Below are 21,956 nucleotides of genomic sequence, written 5' to 3'. Positions count from 1 at the left end.
CGTCTAAACTTAACCGTCACCTTTAGTCTACTAAACTTAACCGTCACCTTTAGTCTACTAAACTTAACCGTCACCTTTAGTCGTCTAAACTTAACCGTCACCTTTAGTCGACTTAACTTAACCATCTCCTTTTGTCATCTAAACTTAACCGTCACCTTTAGTCGACTAAACTTAACCATCTCCTTTTGTCATCTAAACTTAACCGTCACCTTTAGTCGACTAAACTTAACCATCACCTTCTGTTGACTAAACTTAAACGTCACCTTTTGTCGTCTAACTTAACCGTCTCCATTAGTCGTCTAAACTTAAGTCACCTTTTATCGTCTAAACTTAAACGTCTCCTTTTGTCGTCTAAACCTAACCGTCTCATTTAGTCATCTAAACTTAACCGTCAACTTTAATAGTCTAAACTTAACCCTCTCCTTTGGTCGTCTAAACTTAACCGTTTCCCTTAGGTGTCTAAACTTAACCGTCACCTTTAATAGTCTAAACTTAACCGTCTCCTTTGGTCGTCTAAACTTAACCGTCACCTTTAGTCGTCTAAACTTAACCGTCACATTTGGTCGTCTAAACTTAAACGTTTCCTTTAGTCGTCTAAACTTAACCGTCTCCTTTTGTCGTCCAAACTTAACCGTCTCCTTTAGTTGTCTAAACTTACCGTCTTCTTTTGTCGTCTAAACTTAACCGTCTCCTTTAGTCGTCTAAACTTAACCGTCTCCTTTAGTCGTCTAAACTTAACCGTCAACTATAGTCATCTAAACTTAACCGTCACATTTGGTCGTCTAAACTTAAACGTTTCCTTTAGTCGTCTAAACTTAACCGTCTCCTTTTGTCGTCTAAACTTAACCGTCTCCTTTAGTCGTCTAAACTTAACCGTCTCCTTTAGTCGTCTAAACTTAACCGTCTCCTTTTGTCGTCTTAACTTAATTGTCACCTTTTGTCGACTTAACTTAACCGTCACCTTTTTTTTTCTAAACTTAAGCGTCATCGTTTTTCGACTTAACTTAACCGTCTCCTTTAGTCGTCTAAACTTAACCGTCTCCTTTTGTCGTCTAAACTTAACCGTTTTCTTTTGTCGTCTAAACTTAACGTCTGCTTTTGTCGTCTTAACTTAATAGTCACCATTTGTCGACTTAACTTAACCGTCACCTTTAGTTGTCTAAACTTAACCGTCACCTTTTGTCGTCTAAACTCAACCGTCTTCTTTTGTCGTCTAAACTTAACCGTCTCCTTTTGTCGTCTAAACTTAACCGTCTCCTTTTGTCGTCTAAACTCAACCGTCTCCTTTAGTGACTAAACTTAACCGTCTCCTTTTGTCGTCTACAGAGAGTGCTCCACCTGTAACTCCAATACAACAGATTTAGGTGTGTGACGTCAGCACGCAGGACGCGCACCGGAGTAACGGATGGAGGAGCGGGGGGGTCGGGATTCCTAAGGATTACCCGTCATGCCCCGCGGGTAAAGATGGCGACAGCTGAGCAGGGCAGCAGATCAACTTTATCCGAGCGGCTCTGAGTGGATTTTCTCCCGTCGGTCGGAGCGCCTCAGCCGGCTCCCTCTCCTCCTCCCGCCCGCTGCTGCTTCTCCGGATCTCCTCTCCGGCGGACCCCAGCGCTCCCCCACCGGATCGGTTTGAGCCCCCCTTCCCCTCCCCTCCCTCTTCTCCCTCTCCGCCCCACCGGAGGAGCAGACCGGAGCTCCGGCTAAAGTTTCATCTCCGCTCCGCCCTGCGGGACTTGTTTGTGGAGATAACCCGGATCGAGCCGCGCTGCCCGGCCTCACAGGTAAGCGCTGACCCGGGTTAGCTGTAGCACCGGAGGAGTGTGTGCAGGTGAACCGGCTCTGATGACTCGGTTTTGTTCGGTGTCGGTCGGTGTGTGACAGTTTTGGGTGGTGAACTGGGCCACGGTCAGACCCGCAGCTGAGTCTGAGCGGGTTTATCTCGGTGTTTACCGGGACTGACGGGGCCTGGTGCCGGTGTGGTGGTCAGGGACCGGTCGGGCCGGTGTCGGGCGGGTGTCGGGCGGACACAGCCCCGGTGTGTTGGTGGTGTTTTCCCGGCTCGCCTGTGAGACAGCACCGAGGGCTGCATTAACCCTCCCGTGCTTTTAGTGGAGAGACACTGAATCATTCAGAGTGTGCGCGTGCCCGTGCGTGTTTTTTTTTTTTTACACAGACTCGTGCACACCTTCATTACATCCACCTGCACCCCAGACAGCCAATCACAAGGCTGCATTACTTACTGGCAAAGCACCAACTTTCTGGGGCCTTCAGGGCCCTAAGACCCTCGGACCCTCAGGGCCCTCAGACCCTCAGATATTTAGGGGTCCTCAGACCCCCAGGCCCCTAAGACCCTTGGACCCTCAGGCCCCTAAGACCCTCAGACCCTTAGATTTTTAGGGGTCCTCAGACCCCCAGGCCCCTAAGACCCTTGGACCCTCAGGGCCCTAACTCCCTCAGATATTTAGGGAACCTCAGATCCTCAGGGCCCTAAGTCCTTCAAGGCCCTAAGACCCTCAGGCCCCTAAGACCCTCAGAACCTCAGGGCCCTCAGACCCTCAGATATTTAGGGGTCCTCAGGGCCCTCAGACCCCCAGGGCCTTAAGACCCTCAGAACCTCAGGGCCCTCAGACCCTCAGATATTTTGGGGTCCTCAGACCCTCAGGCCCCTAAGATCCTCAGACCTTTAGATATTTTGGGGCCCTCAGACCCTCAGGCCCCTAAGACCCTCAGACCCTTAGATTATTAAGGGTCCTCAGACCCTCAGGCCCCTTAGACCCTCAGACGCTCAGATATTTAGGGGACCTCATCTCCTCAGATTTTAAGGGGACCTTAGACCCTCTGGGGCCCCTTACCTTCAAGAGCCCTCAGATCCCCATGTGTCTATAGACCCTCAGGGGTGTAAAACCCGCAGACCCTCAGGGGTCGTCAGATCATCGGGCTCCTTAGACCCTCAGATATTTAGGGCCCCTCAGATCATCAGGTACTCAGATCCTTAGGGCCCCTTAGACCCTCTGGGGCCCCTTAGACCCTCAGAATATTTTCCATCCCTTATATTTGCCTTAAATCTGATTTAACCATGAAACGTCTTAATCATCAGGTACAAACGGGACAATTAAGACGTTGTGAAGCGATAAAATCCACATTTTTTTGTTTTGTTTTGGAGGATCTGGGTCCAGGTGGGTTCAGGGGCATTAATGATCCAGACTTATGACATCATTTCCTCTCATTTGTGTAATTTCAAAGTAAGGCGTGTGTCTGCGCTCATGCTAACCCCTTCAGCCTTTGGTTACTCAAGAGCTTTCAGTGTTAATATTAGATGAAGTGACTCGGGTTGTGAAGTGTAAACGTCTGCTCCTGCTCCGTCTTTTTGTTTTTTGTTTTTTACTGTTGTTGATGCTGCTGTTGCCATGGAAACAGTCAGTGAATACCCGGCCGTGTTTGTGTTTGTGTGTGTGTGTGTGTGTGTGTGTGTGTGTTTGTGTGTTTGTGTTAAATGGGAATCACGTTAACTCCACTGAGCAGCTTTGATCAGAAACTATAAGAATAATCTGTTTATTATCACTTAAGTTAATTTTCAAGCAAAAATCCTTCAAAACTTTTTTTTTACACAGACTCGTGCACACCTTCATTACATCCACCTGCACCCCAGACAGCCAATCACAAGGCTGCATTACTTACTGGCAAAGCACCAACTTTCTGGGGCCTTCAGGGCCCTAAGACCCTCGGACCCTCAGGGCCCTCAGACCCTCAGATATTTAGGGGTCCTCAGACCCCCAGGCCCCTAAGACCCTTGGACCCTCAGGCCCCTAAGACCCTCAGACCCTTAGATTTTTAGGGGTCCTCAGACCCCCAGGCCCCTAAGACCCTTGGACCCTCAGGGCCCTAACTCCCTCAGATATTTAGGGAACCTCAGATCCTCAGGGCCCTAAGTCCTTCAAGGCCCTAAGACCCTCAGGCCCCTAAGACCCTCAGAACCTCAGGGCCCTCAGACCCTCAGATATTTAGGGGTCCTCAGGGCCCTCAGACCCCCAGGGCCTTAAGACCCTCAGAACCTCAGGGCCCTCAGACCCTCAGATATTTTGGGGTCCTCAGACCCTCAGGCCCCTAAGATCCTCAGACCTTTAGATATTTTGGGGCCCTCAGACCCTCAGGCCCCTAAGACCCTCAGACCCTTAGATTATTAAGGGTCCTCAGACCCTCAGGCCCCTTAGACCCTCAGACGCTCAGATATTTAGGGGACCTCATCTCCTCAGATTTTAAGGGGACCTTAGACCCTCTGGGGCCCCTTACCTTCAAGAGCCCTCAGATCCCCATGTGTCTATAGACCCTCAGGGGTGTAAAACCCGCAGACCCTCAGGGGTCGTCAGATCATCGGGCTCCTTAGACCCTCAGATATTTAGGGCCCCTCAGATCATCAGGTACTCAGATCCTTAGGGCCCCTTAGACCCTCTGGGGCCCCTTAGACCCTCAGAATATTTTCCATCCCTTATATTTGCCTTAAATCTGATTTAACCATGAAACGTCTTAATCATCAGGTACAAACGGGACAATTAAGACGTTGTGAAGCGATAAAATCCACATTTTTTTGTTTTGTTTTGGAGGATCTGGGTCCAGGTGGGTTCAGGGGCATTAATGATCCAGACTTATGACATCATTTCCTCTCATTTGTGTAATTTCAAAGTAAGGCGTGTGTCTGCGCTCATGCTAACCCCTTCAGCCTTTGGTTACTCAAGAGCTTTCAGTGTTAATATTAGATGAAGTGACTCGGGTTGTGAAGTGTAAACGTCTGCTCCTGCTCCGTCTTTTTGTTTTTTGTTTTTTACTGTTGTTGATGCTGCTGTTGCCATGGAAACAGTCAGTGAATACCCGGCCGTGTTTGTGTTTGTGTGTGTGTGTGTGTGTGTGTGTGTGTTTGTGTGTTTGTGTTAAATGGGAATCACGTTAACTCCACTGAGCAGCTTTGATCAGAAACTATAAGAATAATCTGTTTATTATCACTTAAGTTAATTTTCAAGCAAAAATCCTTCAAAACTGGACCAGATTTGTTAAATTTCACTGCACAGAGGACGATATTTCACACTTCATGCGTCTATAATGATGTTTCAGACCAAACAATGAACGGATTAATAAAGAAAATGACATAAAAAATTAAAGGAATCATGGTTTTCATGTAGCGTTGTTGCCTCAGGGCGCCCTCACACTGTGCGTCCGTACCGTGCCCCGTGCTTTAGGGTCCTTGTCCCCCCCTCCAGGCCCGTTAGTACTCACACTACCTGGGCCTCGGAGAATGCTTCTTGCTGCCTATACGTCATCACGCCGTAACACGTCACACGCATTGATGACGTCATGGCGATGCGTGGCTTTGTTTCCAGATCTTTCCGTAGACCTCAGAGTTTTTGTGCGTCTTGTCGACTGTTTTTGAATCTTTTCATCGACCAAATCTGCAGTAAACACTCCACCTCCGCATCACACCAACGTGAACCTTTCACCGCCATTGTTTGAAATGTCCGCGCATGGTCCCTCCTTCTTTTTTCTATGTCCCAACAGGCGCACAGAAAATGGCGTCAGAACTGCCGTAGGCCTCGTGCTCGTACACGTCTGCACGCTCGTGCTCGTACACATGCGCACGCTCGTGCTCGTACACGTGCAAACGTGCTTTACAAAAGCCCACCTCTCCCAAACGGGCCGTGGACGGCAAGCTTACCGCTCATAGGCGTGGTACAGTTGCACTCACACTGGTCAAAGGAACCAGACTTTACCCGTGAAACGTGTTTGGGCACGGTACGGATGGACAGTGTGAGTGCGCCCTAATAAAACATATAGAAAACAAAGCTTGGGGGGGATATAGAAATGGTGTCATTACAAGCAGTGATGTCACCTCAAAACCCAGACTGGGTCGGTGCGTTCATGTGCGTCAGGTCGTAAGAGGTCAAAGTTCAGCAGACTTGAACTTTGTATCAGAAGAATCCAAACCTGATGACCAGGCACCTACTTTTTTGCTCCCCAGCCACTGTGGCTCATGGTTTTCAAAAGGTTACTAGCCACTCAGCATCCTCACTAGCCACACATTTGTACTCAGAGTATATGAAGACATAAATACACTATATAAAGTGCAGCTTCTTAGTGTGTGTGTGTGTGTGTGTGTGTGTGTGTGTGTGTGTGTGTGTGTGTGTGTGTGTGTGTGTGTGTGTGTGTGTGTGTGTGTGTGTGTGTGTGTGTGTGTGTGTGTGTGTGTGTGTGTGTGTGTGTGTGTGTGTGTGTGTGTGTGTGTGTGTGTGTGTGTGTGTGTGTGTGTGTGTGTGTGTGTGTGTGTGTGTCATCATAATGTAAAGTTACTTCTGATCGAATCGCAACATTTGACCTTAAAATTTTTTTAATGTCAGTGGACCTTGCGCCTCGTGTTTGTGTTTCCTGACCCTCACGGGGGTCAGAGGTCAGGCGGGTGTTTCCTCCCGACGTTTGGAGGTGCACAGCAACAAATCACTGTTAAATGTCACTTTAAATGTCAGACCTGCTGCGTGTGTGTGAGTGTGTTGTGTTCAGGTGTGATCTCAGCCCAGCGGTGAGTCTGACAGCTGTTACTTTATTCCCAGTGTTCAGAAACTGAAACATGATGTTTATTTTCACGCTCTCTCTTCGGCGAGGCTGTAAACTCCATGTTCAGACTCAAACGACTAGACTGAATCACTGCGAACAACAACAACAACAACAACAACGACTGGCGGGTGATTTACATTGCAAATACATGTGAAATGCTCAAACTCGATGTTGTTTTTGGTGTCATTTCCAGCTGTGACGAACATTTAAACATAGTTGAACAAAGCGTCGGACCTATCTGATGTTTCTACTGTGCTTACTTTACATTTTATTATTTTATTTACGTCAGTGAAAGTGATATCAATGAGATATGAAAGCATCAAACTTGCATCTTAGATGAATGACACGCAGGTTTATCCATTTGTTCCTCGCCCCTGTTCGCTCAGAGCTCTTAAATTGTACGTGCAGTATTTTTCTACCCAGAATTAAAGGTAAACATACATTTTGATTCAGTCTATAATTGGGATGGGCCATAATTCAATATGATAATAATAATAATAATATGGTATATATCAAGATATTGTGTTAGAAAATGACGTACCCTAAATAATAACAAGCCAACTCACTCAAATGTTTATATTCTACAATATTTTAAAGGGAATATTATTTTAAAATCGTGGTTTTGTTTTTACATCACACTATTTGTAAGTATGGGTATAAACGCGTATAGCTGGACAAATCTTTATTACATTTTTTCCTATTATTTCAATTGAAACGGTTTATTTTGCACTGAAATTCTCATTAAAGTGAGAAAATAATGTTTTAATTCACACACGCTTTACCGGTCTGTTATTTCATATAGACTTTATAAATGACCAGAAAACGTGCTGTATATGCATCGTTATATGATTAAAACACATTTCTTCAGACTTGCCTTCCACCTCCAATAATCCACTGACATTTAACTTTAATTTCTTCACTAATTGTTTCTAAATGTGCCTGTTTTTTAGCCGTGTTATCACTTTGAACTTACTTGTTCTTTAAATGTCGCCTACCTGTTTTTAATGTACTCACATGCAGCTTTCCTGTTTTAAATGTACTTGTTTTAAATGTATTGGTCTTTATTGCACTATTTAAAGTGTCTTTGAGTACCCTGCAACGCCCTATACAAATAAAATGTATTATTATTATAATATATATATATGTTGACGTAAATCTTTAAAAAAAAAAACACAAATATATAGTTTCATCAATCATTTTTGAACAGCTGGGGACATTGTTGGGGACATTTAATGGTCTTAATTGTGGCAACAGGTCGTGTAAATAATAAACTACGTCACCCGCATTGATGTGTTTTAACCAAAGGAAGGAAAAAGATCGAAGGCTGTGGCACAAACACACACACACACACACACACACACACACACACACACACACACACACACTACTAGTTATTGATGTTTGAGTTGTCTCTGATTGCGACATGTGTCGATAATTCATATATTTAATATACCGCTCATACCACCCAGCCCTCAGTCTGGCTCCTATAGAGCTGTACTCTACGGTTGCTAGGAAACAGTGTGAGTCTGTGTTTTCTCTGTAATGTCAGCAAACAGTGACAGGAAGTGATGTCAGAGCCTCTGTGAGGGAATCTGACTCTGACTGATAGTGATGATGGTTCTTCTGACTGAATGACACCCCCCGGTTAAAAATAACTTGCTTGATGGTCTGAACTCTGCCGGCTGGACTCTGCCTGTCTGGACTTTGATGGTCTGAACTCTGCCGGTCTGGACTCTGCCGGTCTGGACTCTGCCGGTCTGAACTCTGCCAGTCTGAACTCTGCCGGTCTGGACTTTGCTGGTCTGGACTCTGCCGGTCTGGACTCTGCCGGTCTGAACACTGCCGGTCTGGACTCTGCCAGTCTGAACTCTGCCAGTCTGGACTTTGCCGGTCTGGACTTTGCCGATCTGGACTTTGCCGGTCTGGACTCTGCCGGTCTGGACTCTGCCAGTCTGAACTCTGCCGGTCTGGACTCTGCCGGTCTGAACACTGCCGGTCTGGACTCTGCCAGTCTGAACTCTGCCAGTCTGGACTTTGCCGGTCTGGACTTTGCCGATCTGCACTCTGCCGGTCTGGACTTTGCCGGTCTGCACTCTGCTGGTCTGAACTCTGCCGGTCTGGACTTTGCCGGTCTGCACTCTGCTGGTCTGAACTCTGCCGGTCTGGACTTTGCCGGTCTGCACTCTGCCAGTCTGAACTCTGCCTGTCTGAACTCTGCCGGTCTGAACTCTGCCGGTCTGAACTCTGCCGGTCTGGACTTTGCCGGTCTGAACTCTGCCGGTCTGGACTTTGCCGGTCTGCACTCTGCCGGTCTGAACTCTGCCGGTCTGGACTTTGCTGGTCTGGACTTTGCCAGTCTGGACTCTGCCGGTCTGAACCCTGCCAGTCTGAACTCTGCCGATCTGGACTCTGCCAGTCTGGATCCTGTGTGTGTCAGAGGGAATCTGAGCTGTGCGTCCTGCTGTGTCCACCTGTTCAGGTGTGTGTTTCAGTCTCAGATGAAGTCTGTTTGGTTTCTATTTCAGGAGTCAGGAACGTCATATGAGCTCAGCTTATCAAGAAACTGTGAAGGTGACTTCAAACTAAGCTGTGTATCAGTTATTTCCCAGACCCAAACACAAGGATCAGAGAAAAAAGACATTCATACTGTCATCTGACAAAGACAGTAGTCGCGCTGATGTGAGAGTATTCACCTATTTGATAAAGACAGCGGTCTCTTGATAAAGGCGGCACTCTCTGCAATAAAGGCGGCAGTCTCTCCGACAAAGGCGGCAGTCTCTCCGACAAAGGCGGCAGTCTCTCCGACAAAGGCGGCAGTCTCTCCGACAAAGGCGGCAGTCTCTCCGACAAAGGCGGCAGTCTCTCCGACAAAGGCGGCAGTCTCTCCAACAAAGGCGGCAGTCTCTCCAACAAAGGCGGCAGTCTCTCCGATAAAGGCGGAAGTCTGGAAAGCGGAAAGCTGGTGTTAGCTCCAAGAATGGCAATTGTCTATTTGAGAAAGGCGACGGTCTATCCGAGAGAGGCGGTTGTCTCTCTGATAAAGGCAGTGGTTGCTCCGAGAAGGGATTTAGTTGCTCTGATAAAAGCGACAGTCTCTCCAACCAAGGCGGTAGTCTTTCCATAAAGGCGGCCTTGTCTCCGATAAAGGCGGCAGTCTCTTGGTAAAAAGGGTAGTAGCTCAAAGAAAGACTGCAGTCTCGCCAATAAGGGTGGCAGTCTACCTGGTCTATATGAGAAAGGCGATTGTCTCTCCAATAAAGGTGTTGGTCTCTCTGATAAAGGTAGTGGTAGCTCCAAGAAAGGTGATGGTCTATTCGATAAAGGCGATAGTCTCTCAGATAAAGGCGATAGTCTCTCAGATAAAGGCGATAGTCTCTCAGATAAAGGCGATAGTCTCTCAGATAAAGGCGGTAGTCTCTCTGATAAAGGCGGTAGTCTCTCTGATAAAGGTGGTGGTAGCTTCATGAAAGGCGATGGTCTATTCGATAAAGGGGATAGTCTCTCCAATAAAGGCAGTAGTCTCCCGGATAAAGGCAGTAGTCTCTCCAATAAAGGCAGTAGTCTCCCGGATAAAGGCGGTAGTCTCTCCAATAAAGGCGGTAGTCTCTCCAATAAAGGCGGTAGTCTCTCTGATAAAGGCGGTAGTCTCTCAGAGAAGGGATTTAGTTGCTCTGATAAAGGTGGTAGTCGCCCTGAGAAAGGTGTTGGTCAAGTACAGTAGTTGTCCCGATCAAGGGAAGAGTTGCTCTGTCAACGGTAGTAGCACCAAAAAAGACAGTAGTCTCTCCAAAAAAAGGCGTCAGTTTCTACAATGAAGGCAGTGGTCGCTCGCAGAAATGATATAGTTGCTCTAAATAAAGGTGGTAGTCGCTCTGGGAAAGGTGTTAGTCTCCAAGTACAGCTGTTGTCCCGATCAAGGGATTAGTTGCTCTGTCAACGGTAGTAGCACCAAAAAGGACGTGTCGTTCACGTGGCGGAAGTCGCCACGTGAACGACAGAGAAAGTAGTCACCCCAAGAAGGTTGTCAGTCGCCCCGATGAAGGTGGTAGTCATCCTGAGAAAGACCAAGGACTTTAGTCTTCAAGCTGATCTTTATTTACGGTGCAGAAACATCTGTACCACAGTGATGACGGCAGAGCAATGAACATTAACATCATTACACCTTGTGCGTAAACAACAACATATGAACATAGAAACAGAGTGACGACCTGAAGGTGAGAGCACGAAGAGCAGTTGATGGTCACGTGGTTTTGTTCTCAGGCTCTGATGTGACCAAGGGTTTCTTTTTCTGCAGAGAGGCCGCATTTATATTTCATCAAAGTGAAGCCGTCCTGTTGTGTTCGCTTCAGCGGAGCGGAAATGTTGTTCTGTCTGCTGAGCGGAGTTCAGCAGAGTCCATCTGGATCTACTGTCCCACCTCCTCGCCTTCAGACCAGTCCAGACCAGGAGCACCAGTCAGGTGACCTGTCCGTCCAGGAGGTGTAGCAGAGACTGAAGCTCCAAAGTGGAGGAAATAAAGAGTTGTAGGAGGAAGAGAAGGAAACGGGGACATGGAGCACACGAAGGTAACAAAGTGGAAGTGAAGGAAACAAAAAGGAGGACATGAAGGAAACATGAGGGAAATAAAAAGGCACTGAAGGAAATGAGGGGGAAGTAAAAGAAGGAAGGATGGAAAGGAAGAAAGCGGAGGACATGAAATAAAGATACATGAACTTGTGTTTTCCTGGAGGTTGTTCAGAGTGTCCTGTGTTGTGTTTTCGTCCGGCTGAAGGTGACGATCCGGGTCAGCTCTGCTTTCGTATGCTGACTTTATTTCGAGTCGGACAGAAGTGATCTCCGAGCGTGTCCTTGAGTCGTCCTCTCTGTCTCTGCTCGCCGTGTTTCATGTCGTCTCACTGTGAGCGGAGCTGATCGCTGTTACGTTCATTATCATCCCGACTGGAGTTCATTTATAAATTATTTAAACTCAACTCAGCTTCTGCAAAAACGCACTTAAGCGTGTCTGAGAACGGAGAAGGGCGTCCTGGGTTAATGTCACGGCCCAGAATGCATCGGGGCTGATAAACCTTGGTGATATAAATCTGTATTTGTGTAACAGTCGACTGATGTGTTTGGAAATACCAAATGAGGGCGTTTGACATTCCGCTAATTATACTTCCTGACCTCCGCCCTTTCATCTAGATGTGAGACGGTTGAGATGTTTGGTGAGGGGGAGTTAGCATCAGTTAGCACGTGAGACATGCTAACTGATGCTAACATTTCATAGAGAAACATCGGATCTGTGCACGCGCGTCTTGGCACGGGCTTGTTAAAATGAGTGCTGCAGCGGCCGGGTTGGATTCTGACCTGCGGCCCTTTTGCTGCACACTCTCTGTCTCTTTCACACACACACACACACACACACACACACACACACACACACACACACACACACACACACACACACACACACACACATACTAACACATACACACACACACACACACACACACAGACCGTACTGCATTTGGGGTGACAGCCTGTCCGTCAACACACACTTTTACAGCGCCTGGAGTTTTTAAGGTGGAGTGTTTTCTTTCATGTCACTTGTACATAAGTTGACGTTGTGAATCCCACGGGCCGCCTTAAGTCAAACTACAACTATTTCTCACTTTGAGAAAGAACGGAGCGCCGCCGTATCACTGATCAGCTGATCACCGGCGATCGAAACCCTTTCAGACTGATACGTCACCTCTGGAGTCGCGTAAATCCCTCCGGGGCCTTTTTTTGTAGTGGAAACACGGCGAGTGAACGGACTTTTGACTTTCCGAGCTGCAACATTTGACCCTAATGGGAAACACACCTATTGACTCTGGAAGGAGTCAGATTCCTCCATCCTCACATCCCTGCTGGCAGGAGTTAAGGCGCGAGAGAGGCATCCTGTCGGCTGGATGGAAAAATGTTTTATTTAGAAACCGCGTCTCCGTTACAGTACAGAGTTTGCCTGACGGGTTGATTCATACATTCATATACGGTTTACGTAAAGACTTTATATCAGTCATGGTTGGTGACACGTTTTCTGCTGAGCGTCTGATTGATTAGTCAGCAGTTTGAGCTGTTGTTGTTGGTCTTATATATATTTTGTGTGTGTGTGTGTGCGTGTGCGTGTGCGTGTGTGTGTGGGATTACACGGCACAGGGGTTTATCTCATCTCAGAGAGGATTATGGGTAGGATGAGCTTCATAGTGACTTTGCTGCTCTCTGATTGGCTGATGTGCGTTGCTCCCTCGGCTGTGTGGAAAGACAGACCAATAAAACCTGACCTGGAGTCTGTTTATGACTAACTTAGTGCAGGTTGAAGCACTGATACTACACTTAATAGTGTAGTAACATGTCCGTCTAATACCACAACAGAATGGCGTTGGTTTGAACACATGTGACCGTGTGACACTCGTCTCAACAGCGGCTGATAGTTGAAAGGCATTGTGGGAAATGCAGGAGGACGTGTTTGGTGTGTTTGGGAGCAAAGCTGTCGTCAGCACGTTAATGCAGGTTATAAATAACATAAATGATCATGATATCATTATTCACAGTTGACTCAAACCGTCTCTAAACTGGCTGATTTTGGATTTGGTGGTCTGGAAGCTGATTCATAAACTTCTCTTCAACCAGCCGTGTGATGTAATCTATGTTTTATTGATGACATGATTTGCAGAAAGCTTGATGCACGGTTATAATCTGGCGTGATGGAAATCTGTGTGTAACAACCGGGAACAGGGCTGACCTCATTCAGCTGCGGCTTCAGTATTTCCCTGTTTAAACCCTTTTGTTTCATTTGTTCTTTGGATAAAAATAAAGTTGTTTTTTTAACCTAGAAACACTGATGAACTCAGGCGATACTGTTGCAGATGAATCGGTGGATCTTTTAAACGTGACAGACGGACCTGCAGACAGTTTTCTGTGTATTCTGAATTTTCCCAGCATGCCATCTGCTGCAGTTTGACCTTCAGTTGGAGCCGAGCGTGTTGTTCAGACGCCAGGTTGTCAGCTGGAAGCTTCGGCTCCTTTCACGGACGCTTTGTCGAGTTCTTCCGGACGGACAGACGGCCGTAACACACACACACACACATTCACAGCATGGTGTGTGTGCTTATTTAAATCTTGCCCAAAGACGCCACGTTCTGTAAAAACATATTAAAACGAAATGATTTTATTACAGATGGGTCACAGCAGAGGTTCAGTGTGTTTCCAGTCTGGGAAGTGATGGCGTTTTTACACCAGGTGAGGGGGCGGGGCTTCTTTCCTGAACAGGTCTGAGATCAGTCAATGTGTCCCGTTAGATTCTCTCTGTCGATGCTAACGAGCAGCTGTGGAATTGACGTATAATTAGGCTAATGGGTCCACCTGGCAGACTGCCTGCTGTCCCCCTACAATGACAGAGTCTCTGCCTGCAGACGACACTGAGGGAGAAGAGCACCCGCTGTGAAGCTGCTGATTCAAACTGGGACAAAATATCAAACTGGGTTTGAGTCCGCCATTTTGTTTATTTGAAGAGTCACGCCAACCAAATGAGAAAATAACATTTGTTTTGCTTCACAGACACAGGACAATTCTGTGGCAGCAGAGAAATGTGTCGGTTAAAATAAAATACATGAACTTTAATACAAATTGCATTGTTAAATTATGAAGCTGTTATAGTTTTTAAAATAGTGTTTTTACCCGTTAGGCTAATGGATTCAAACACAGGCTGTCTTTAACCTGTCTTTAGCTGTTAGCCTGTCTTTAACCCATCTTTCTAGCTATTAGCCTGTGTTTGAAGCCATTAGCTTGTCTTTAACCTGTGTTTGTAGTTATTAGCCTTTTTTTGTAGCTGTTAGCCTGACTTTAACCTGGGTTTCTAGCTGGTAGCCTGTTTGCAGCTATTAGCTTGTCTTTAACCTGTGTGTGTGTAGCTGTTAGCCTGACTTTAGCCTGTGTTTGTAGCTGTTAGCCTGACTTTAACCTGTGTTTGTAGCTGTTAGCCTGACTTTAACCTGTGTTGTAGCTGTTAGCCTGACTTTAGCCTGTGTTTGTAGCTGTTAGCCTGACTTTAACCTGTGTTGGTAGCTGTTAGCCTGACTTTAACCTGTGTTTGTAGCTGTAAGCCTGACTTTATCCTGTGTTTGTAGCTGTAAGCCTGACTTTAACCTGTGTTGGTAGCTGTTAGCCTGACTTTAACCTGTGTTGGTAGCTGTAAGCCTGACTTTAACCTGTGTTGGTAGCTGTTAGCCTGACTTTAGCCTGTTTTTGTAGCTGTTAGCCTGTCTCTAACCTGGGTTTCTAGCTGTTAGCCTGACTTTAACCTGTGTTTGTATTCATTAGCCTATCTTTAGCCTGTTTGTAGCTGTCAGTGCTTATCCAGAACATGGCCTGTTACTCATATTATGACAGTGAGACCTCCAACAGACAAAAGGAATGCATTTTATTGAAAAAGTAAATCATCCAGTGGACCGGATTGCACCCATCGGAGGGCCAGTTTTGGCCCCCGGCTCGTGTGTTTGACACCCCTGCTCTAGCCTGTGTTTGTAGCTGTAAGCGTCCTCCGGTACCCTGTCAGGTGTGTCGCCGGCTGACTGACAGCAGGTATTGATGGTGTTTTTCCACCCGTCTTGTGTTTCAGGTTGTCCTGAGGCTCACATGCTCAGAGGAGGAGCAAGAGGACTGAGTGTGTGAGGACGGACACTGCAGAGAGGATGAAGAGTTTTCTGTGCTGACGTACAAGGTGAGGATGTATTCATTCACTACACACACACACACACACACACACACACACACACACACACACACACACACACACATACACATACAGTGGCCTTGGCTCTTTTCTCTCTTTTGAATAGCTAATTTTTTATCCTCCATGTTTTTCCTCTACTGTGGGCTGATGGAGTCATAATGATGTGGATTTCATTGTGAACATTAATGAAGCGGTCTAACTCATTATCTGTCACACTGACACATGATTATTTTACATCACGTTAATTCAGATGACAATAACCCCCGGAGATACGAACTCAAGTGTCAGGAATCATGCTACACAAAAGATCTTTCTTTCTTTTCACGGGTCACGATGAAGTCTGAACGGGGGAGTTTTCAGGCTACGACGGAAGATGTTTAGGGTTTCTGCAGAAAAGACAAACAGAAAAGATTTTGTTGAGCCGTAGCTGGCTGGGTTGTAAGGTTTTGACCATGTCCTCATTGTAAGAGGAGCCAGAGACATTTGCAGCATGAAAGGCAAGTACCAGGTCCTTGAATTTGCATTTGGGATCCCGTCGAGGGTGTAAAGCAGCAGTGTTGTGGGTTGCAGAGGCCCTATCATGCTAGTTTATCATATTTGTATTTTTTGGGTCAGCTACGATAGGTCTACATGCTTTGATTTAAGAAAAAACAAAAAGCCCAGTGTGCTCTGATTGGTCGGCTGGTCCGCTCTGCTGTGATTGGTCAACTGTTTCTGCTGCGTACCGGGAGATGTTACGCCCCTTACCGTATACGGAATCAGTGACCTCAGCAAGTGGAAACCCCGTCTATATTGAATCAACATGCTAACGTTAGCTTTAACAGGTTAACCTCCAAAATAAACAGCATAATAGCATAAAAGTGGCCGAACTCACAGCTCCCAAGTTTGAGCCTGTGTGTAGCAGCGTGACCAATAGGGAAGTCAGGATTATTCTACGAATTCCGGGAATTAAAAGAAATTGCTAAGGACGACGAGAACCTAGCGTTCAGAGGTTAGCACAGCCAACCCAGAACGTCTTTATTTGGCACTTTGGTATTAATAACACGACTATAAAACATTATAACAACATTTGTAGATCAAAAAAGCACAATAGGTTCTATTTAAAGACCAGCTGGGCGGCTGAATGCTGGATGAGACCAGCTAGGAAAGATTTGCAGTAGACTTGTATGAGAGGATGAGAGCCTGAACGAAAAACCTACTTCGCCTTCTGGGTGATAAAAGGACGTATTCCTCCTGATGTTGTGGAGCATGAACCTGCAGGAGTGGGTTGTTGCAGCGACGTTGGGACACCAGGTTTCTTGCAGCTCGGTTTTGTCCAGATTGAGCTTCAGGTGGTGTCGACATCCACTTAGAGACGTGAGCCAAACATACAGAGATTCATGCTGCCGTTTTTTCTTAACACAAGGGTACAAAAATAACTGTTTGTGCCGACTTTATCAGTAGTGTTCAAGTAGGAAAAGCCTCTTGTGTTGGGAATGCAGAGTTGGCGACACAAAGGAAGAGATTCATGCTGCAACTGGGGTTTCAGACCGGGGTCAGGACAGAAATAGTTGTGTGTCATCTGCATAGCTGTGTTAAGAAAAACCTGACAGTGTTTTGGTGTAAAGAGAGAAGAGGATGGGACCCAGAACAGAGCCCTGGGGGACTCCACTTGTGAGGCTGCGAAGTCCAGACTCAGATCACACTGTATTATGTTTCAGTATATTATAGAGTTGTGTGTAGTGTCATCTTGTCAGGCTCCAAGTAATGTGTAGAGGCTTGAACCAGATCACAGGAGGTGGTCCTCCTCACTTCTTCTTCTCTGGTTTCCCTGTGTTGTGTGTGTGTGTGTGATCATGAACATTTTCTTCTTCTTCTGTTTTAATGGTGTGAACATAAACGGCTGATCCTGCGTGTTTGTTTCAGGTGTTTCAGTGGATGAAGTCAGCTCTGGAGCAGCTCACCTTTCAGGTACAAACACCCCGTGAAACAACTAATGATGTCACTTCCTGCTTCTGAACTGATCATGTCACACACAAACTCTGAAACATCAGACAGACTTTACCATCTTTCTCCAGCTAAAGGTCTTCAACAGTGAATTGTTGGCTTCTTCAGGGGCGACAGTGGCTCAGTGACAGAGTGGGTCGTCCTCCATTAGAGAGATTGGCGGTTCGATCCCCACCTGTCCACCTCCACATGTCGAAGTGTCCTTGGGCAAGACAGTGAACTGCCCCTAATTGCGCCTCGTGCTGCGCATGGGTGTGTGAATGATTAGATTAGATGGTATGTAGATGTCAGACCTAGAGAACTCCTCCAGTACCAATTCATGCATGTTAACAGCATTCCCGGAGTGATATCGGGTTGCGCGTCTGCACAGTGGGTTATTACTGCCTCCCTCTACTCTGCGGCAGTGGCTTTTGACCCGTAAAACAACAACACAATCTTTTATACCTTTAAACAGAGGGAGGACTTCACCACGGCAACTAACATCACTACTAAGAAAACTCGTTTCTGTCTTAATTCAGTCCAAAAGTCGGCCATTTTCCCCACGTTTGTAATTCCTACAAAGTTGAAACGTACTCCGACCAGCTGTATGTTAGCGTAGCGCCACCTACTGCACAGGAGGAAGAGTTACTCCGTCACTTAACCCCCGCTCATGTGTACGTGCAGAACTTCAATAATCTGATTATTCCCTAAACCATGGAAAGACCATTTCCCGGTGACTGATGTGCAGGTAGACGCACTGACAGTTAGTCCCGCTGCTTAACGTTGGTCCTCCCGCGGCGCTCATTGATTGATCTGACAGTCGAGGAACCGCAGTTTCATGTCTTGATAACAAAGAATCCGTCACTTCGGTTGATTTCAAAGGTCTGGACCCAGGTAAATGTAAGTGAATGCTTTGCTCAGTCATTCTGCTCACATCAGAAGTGAGCGTTTAATAGCTTATTTAAAAAAAGGGGACTGTGTTTTCCCTCGGCCCACACATCCGCCTCACTTTTTTGCACCTCTCACCAGCTGAAAATGAGCTGCAAAAAGCGACCTGCTTCTCTGAGAAAAGACGAGGAGGGTGAGGAAAGAGGGAAGAAAGGAAGAAGGGCGGGGGGCGGGGAGGAGAAGAGGAAAGAGTGGAAGGAGGAAAGCTGTAAGGCGGACATGATGGAATAAGTGGATGAGGGCAGAAAGAAGGGAATAAATAATAGAAAACAGGAAAACATGAAAGGACAGAGCAAAAGAAAGAACGAGGACACAAAGTGGAAAAAGGAAAATGTTAAAAGAAGAAGAGGAGATGAGAGCTGCCGCATCGGAGAATCAGATTAGAACTAAAAGGTCCTCACAAATACAGTAATATTAAATGCATATGCATGTGTGCTGCGTGAGAGCAGAGCATGCTGGGTAGATTCGCTCGGGGCGGATCGAATGTAAAATTCAGAAGCTGCAGTCAGGCGAGTTCTCCTCCTCTTCCTCTTCCTCACCTGAGACTCACGCACCTGTCCGCCTCTTCGTCTCTGAGGAGTTCAAAACGTGCGGATTCATCCGCCGCAGAAAATAGTCCCCGACAAACACGGACGGATTCAGAGAAAATGGGCCCCTGGGCTCAGACATGTAAGGGGCCCCCACCCTGTCTACACAGGAACAAGACACCCACTCTGAAACTTTGCATTTCTGTAGTTGTTTTGGGTCTTTTTTAGTAATTCTGCGTAAAATATAAACGTTTTACGCTTTAGTGGTAATTTTGCATCTATTTTTAGTTGTTTTGCATCTGTTAGCTGTCTCTTTGTTGTCATTTTGGGTCTATTTGGAGTCATTTTACATCTTATTTGAGATGTTTTATGCTTCTTTGTGGTCATTTTGGATCTATTTTGAGTTGTTTTGCATGTCTTTGGGGTAGTTTTGTGTCTTTGTAGTCATTTTGGGTCTCTTTGTAGTAATTCTGTATACAATTTTAAACCTTTTACGTTTCTTTTTGGTCGTTTTACATCTATTTTAAGTTGTTTTGCAGCTTATTTGAGATGTTTTGCAGCTTACTTGAGATGTTTGGCATGTCTTTGGGGTAGTTTTTTGTCTCTTTATAGTATTTTTGTAACAATTTTCAGTCTGTCTGCTTCTCTTTGTGGTTGTTTTTGTATTTCTGTAGTAATTTTGGGTCTCTTAGTAGCAATTTTGCACCTCATTGTATTCATTTTGCATCTAATTTTAGATGTTTTATACTTCTCTGTGGACCTTTTGTATCTATTCTCTCTTGTTTTGCATGCTTAGTGGTCATTTTATGCCTCATTGTAGGCATTACGTGTATGTTTCTGATTGTTTTGTGTCTATTTTCAGACCTTTAGTGTCTTTTTTTGGTCGTCATGTAGCTTCTCTTAGTCAACGTTTAGGTGTTTTTGTATTATTTCTACAACAGTTTGTGTTTTTGTGTGCCTGGCAGGCCCCTTCGGTGCTCCATCCATGTCAACAAAGTCACTATTTCCTCCTGTTTGTTTGTTTGTTCGACAGTATTTAGTGTGTTTGTGTGTTTGTCACACAGGAAGTCACACAGTGATCGATAGCTCGTCATTGGTTCCCTCGGGCCTGAACGTGACCATGTGACGTAGACAAACTCTAAATAGAGCAGAAACAGACCGTTCAGTCATGACAGCAAAACGCATCAGACCAGTCGAAAACAGTATTTATAATATTTGTGTATTATTTTATTCATGCCGGGGGGGTGTGCTGTTGTTCTGTTGTTAGCATGTTAGCCTGTGCTAGCTTGCGTTAGCCCTGCTCTGTGTCATTCATATTAACAGGCTAATGCTGACATGCTAATGCTGGCCTCATTCAGATCAATGGAAGTGCACTTCCTGTTCTGGAAACAAATTGAGATCAATGTGCAGCCTGAGGCGCTCTCTCTTTCTCACACACACACACACACACACACACACACACACACACACACACACACACACTCAGTACATGTATTAACACGCTTGTGAGGACCACCATTCATAGATGTTTTGGACCTCCTAAGTGAAAGTACTTTTTACAGAGATGCAAAATGTCCTCACAGTGGTGTTGTGACACTTGGTCCTCACAAAGCAACACACACACACACACACACATACACACACACACACACACACACCGTCATGTTTACTTTGCTTAACCCAAACCTCGACCCTCATACACCTTTATGACGGAGCCGACTTTATGGCGACCGACACAGTGCGACGTTGTTGAAAATGTCCTCACAATGATGATCTGGTCCTCACAAAGGTACGAGTACAAGAATCCACGCACACACCCGTAAGGACCTGTGATACACTTGACATTTGTTACGTCCGTCTTGTTATTTGTGAGGACAAGTGTTGTTTTTATTGAGCCTCAGTGTCGCGCCTCCAGCCTGGTCCTCACAAAGACACAAAGACACGTGCAGGTGTGTGCAGAGAGGGAGGCGCGTTTGATGTTGATGAGGGGCGACCGAGCATTGATCTGTACACAGAGAGAGAGAGAGAGAGAGAGAGAGAGAGGGAGGGATGGAGAGGGTGACAGCAGTGACAGAGTCCAGTTGATGTTGTGGCGTTGTGGTTGGAGGTTGGCGGGCATTCGGCGGGCGTCGTGTTTCTAACTCTTCTTCTGCTGGCAGGACTGACAGACTGACAGAAGGGAAGGAAGTAGGGCCCAGGATGACGAGCGCGGCCCCGGCCAGGAAGCCGTACCGCAAGGCTCCGCCGCAGCACCGTGAGACGCGCCACGCCCTGCCCGTCGCCACGCCTGCACCTGCGCCGCAGCACGACATCAATCAGGTAAAGCAACACACTCTAAACGCTCCTCCGCACCCTTTGCGCCCCCTCACCCACCTCCACGCCGCCGCCCCTAAACAGCCGCACAGAACAGGGTCACGGCATGGCGTCCCAACCTCGCCGCTCGTGCTCTCTGACAGCGAGCTTGACATCTCAAGTCTGTCCAGCCTGGAGCTCTGTATCCCGTCGCCGCCGCCACTCTTCATCAGCCAGCGGCCCACCCGGACCAGAACCGCGGCGGTGGGCGTCACCACGAATCCTCGCCGTGCAGCAAATCACTACATCAGTAGTGGCAGCGAGGGTTTTCCAACTCACCGAAGCCCCGCCGCAGCGAAGAAGCCCCTCCCCGCAAGCAGCCTCAAAGGAGAGCGCCAAATCTCTCACCGGACGCAAACCGCCACGCCTCCGAAGGGCATCCTGAAGCAGCCGGCCTCGCTGGGCGTGGAGCACGCCTACGACATCATCAGGAAGTCGAAGTCAGTGGAGCTGCTTGATGACAGCAGGGGTCGTGGCGGCGGCGGCCTCCTTCCCCCTACGCGCTCTCTTGACCGGTCGGATCAGCGGAAGCCAGCCAGGCGGCGTTCCTCGGACCCGTCGTCCCCCTGCAGGACTAACTGGAACTGGAAGATGCAGGTTCTGGAGGAGAAGGTCCGCTTCTCCAGTTTCCTGGACGAGATCACCTGTCAGGTCCTTAGCCCCGCCCGCCTCACGATGCTAGGCAGGACGACATCCAGTGAGCACGTAAGCCCCGCCCCTCAGCGCCGCCGCCACTCCCAGAGGACGCAGCAGGCGGAGGGCGCCACCCCGGGCCGGACTCGGCGCTGGGACGACTGGGTTGCGTCGATGCG

General features: G+C 47.1%; 1 protein-coding gene across 2 annotated transcripts in view; it reads left to right on the top strand.

Annotated features, from left to right (window-relative positions):
- Positions 1–1,487: 1,487 nt before the first annotated feature.
- Positions 1,488–21,956, top strand: part of tjap1 (tight junction associated protein 1 (peripheral)) — a 35,137-nt gene continuing 14,668 nt past the window's right edge. For both annotated transcript variants that reach the window (XM_083923073.1, XM_083923072.1), the window contains exons 1-4: positions 1,488–1,784; positions 15,239–15,340; positions 17,258–17,302; positions 20,952–21,111. In XM_083923073.1, coding sequence (XP_083779199.1) covers positions 20,992–21,111 — 120 coding nt within the window. In that variant the 5' untranslated portion in view covers positions 1,488–1,784; positions 15,239–15,340; positions 17,258–17,302; positions 20,952–20,991. The remainder of the gene's footprint in view (positions 1,785–15,238; positions 15,341–17,257; positions 17,303–20,951; positions 21,112–21,956) is intronic.

Source organism: Echiichthys vipera (genome assembly GCF_963691815.1).
Source record: "Echiichthys vipera genome assembly, chromosome: 11".
In the NCBI taxonomy this organism is placed as follows: domain Eukaryota; kingdom Metazoa; phylum Chordata; class Actinopteri; order Perciformes; family Trachinidae; genus Echiichthys; species Echiichthys vipera.
The sequence above is the reverse complement of the archived record's forward strand: the minus strand, read 5'-3'. Positions and strand labels throughout refer to the sequence as shown.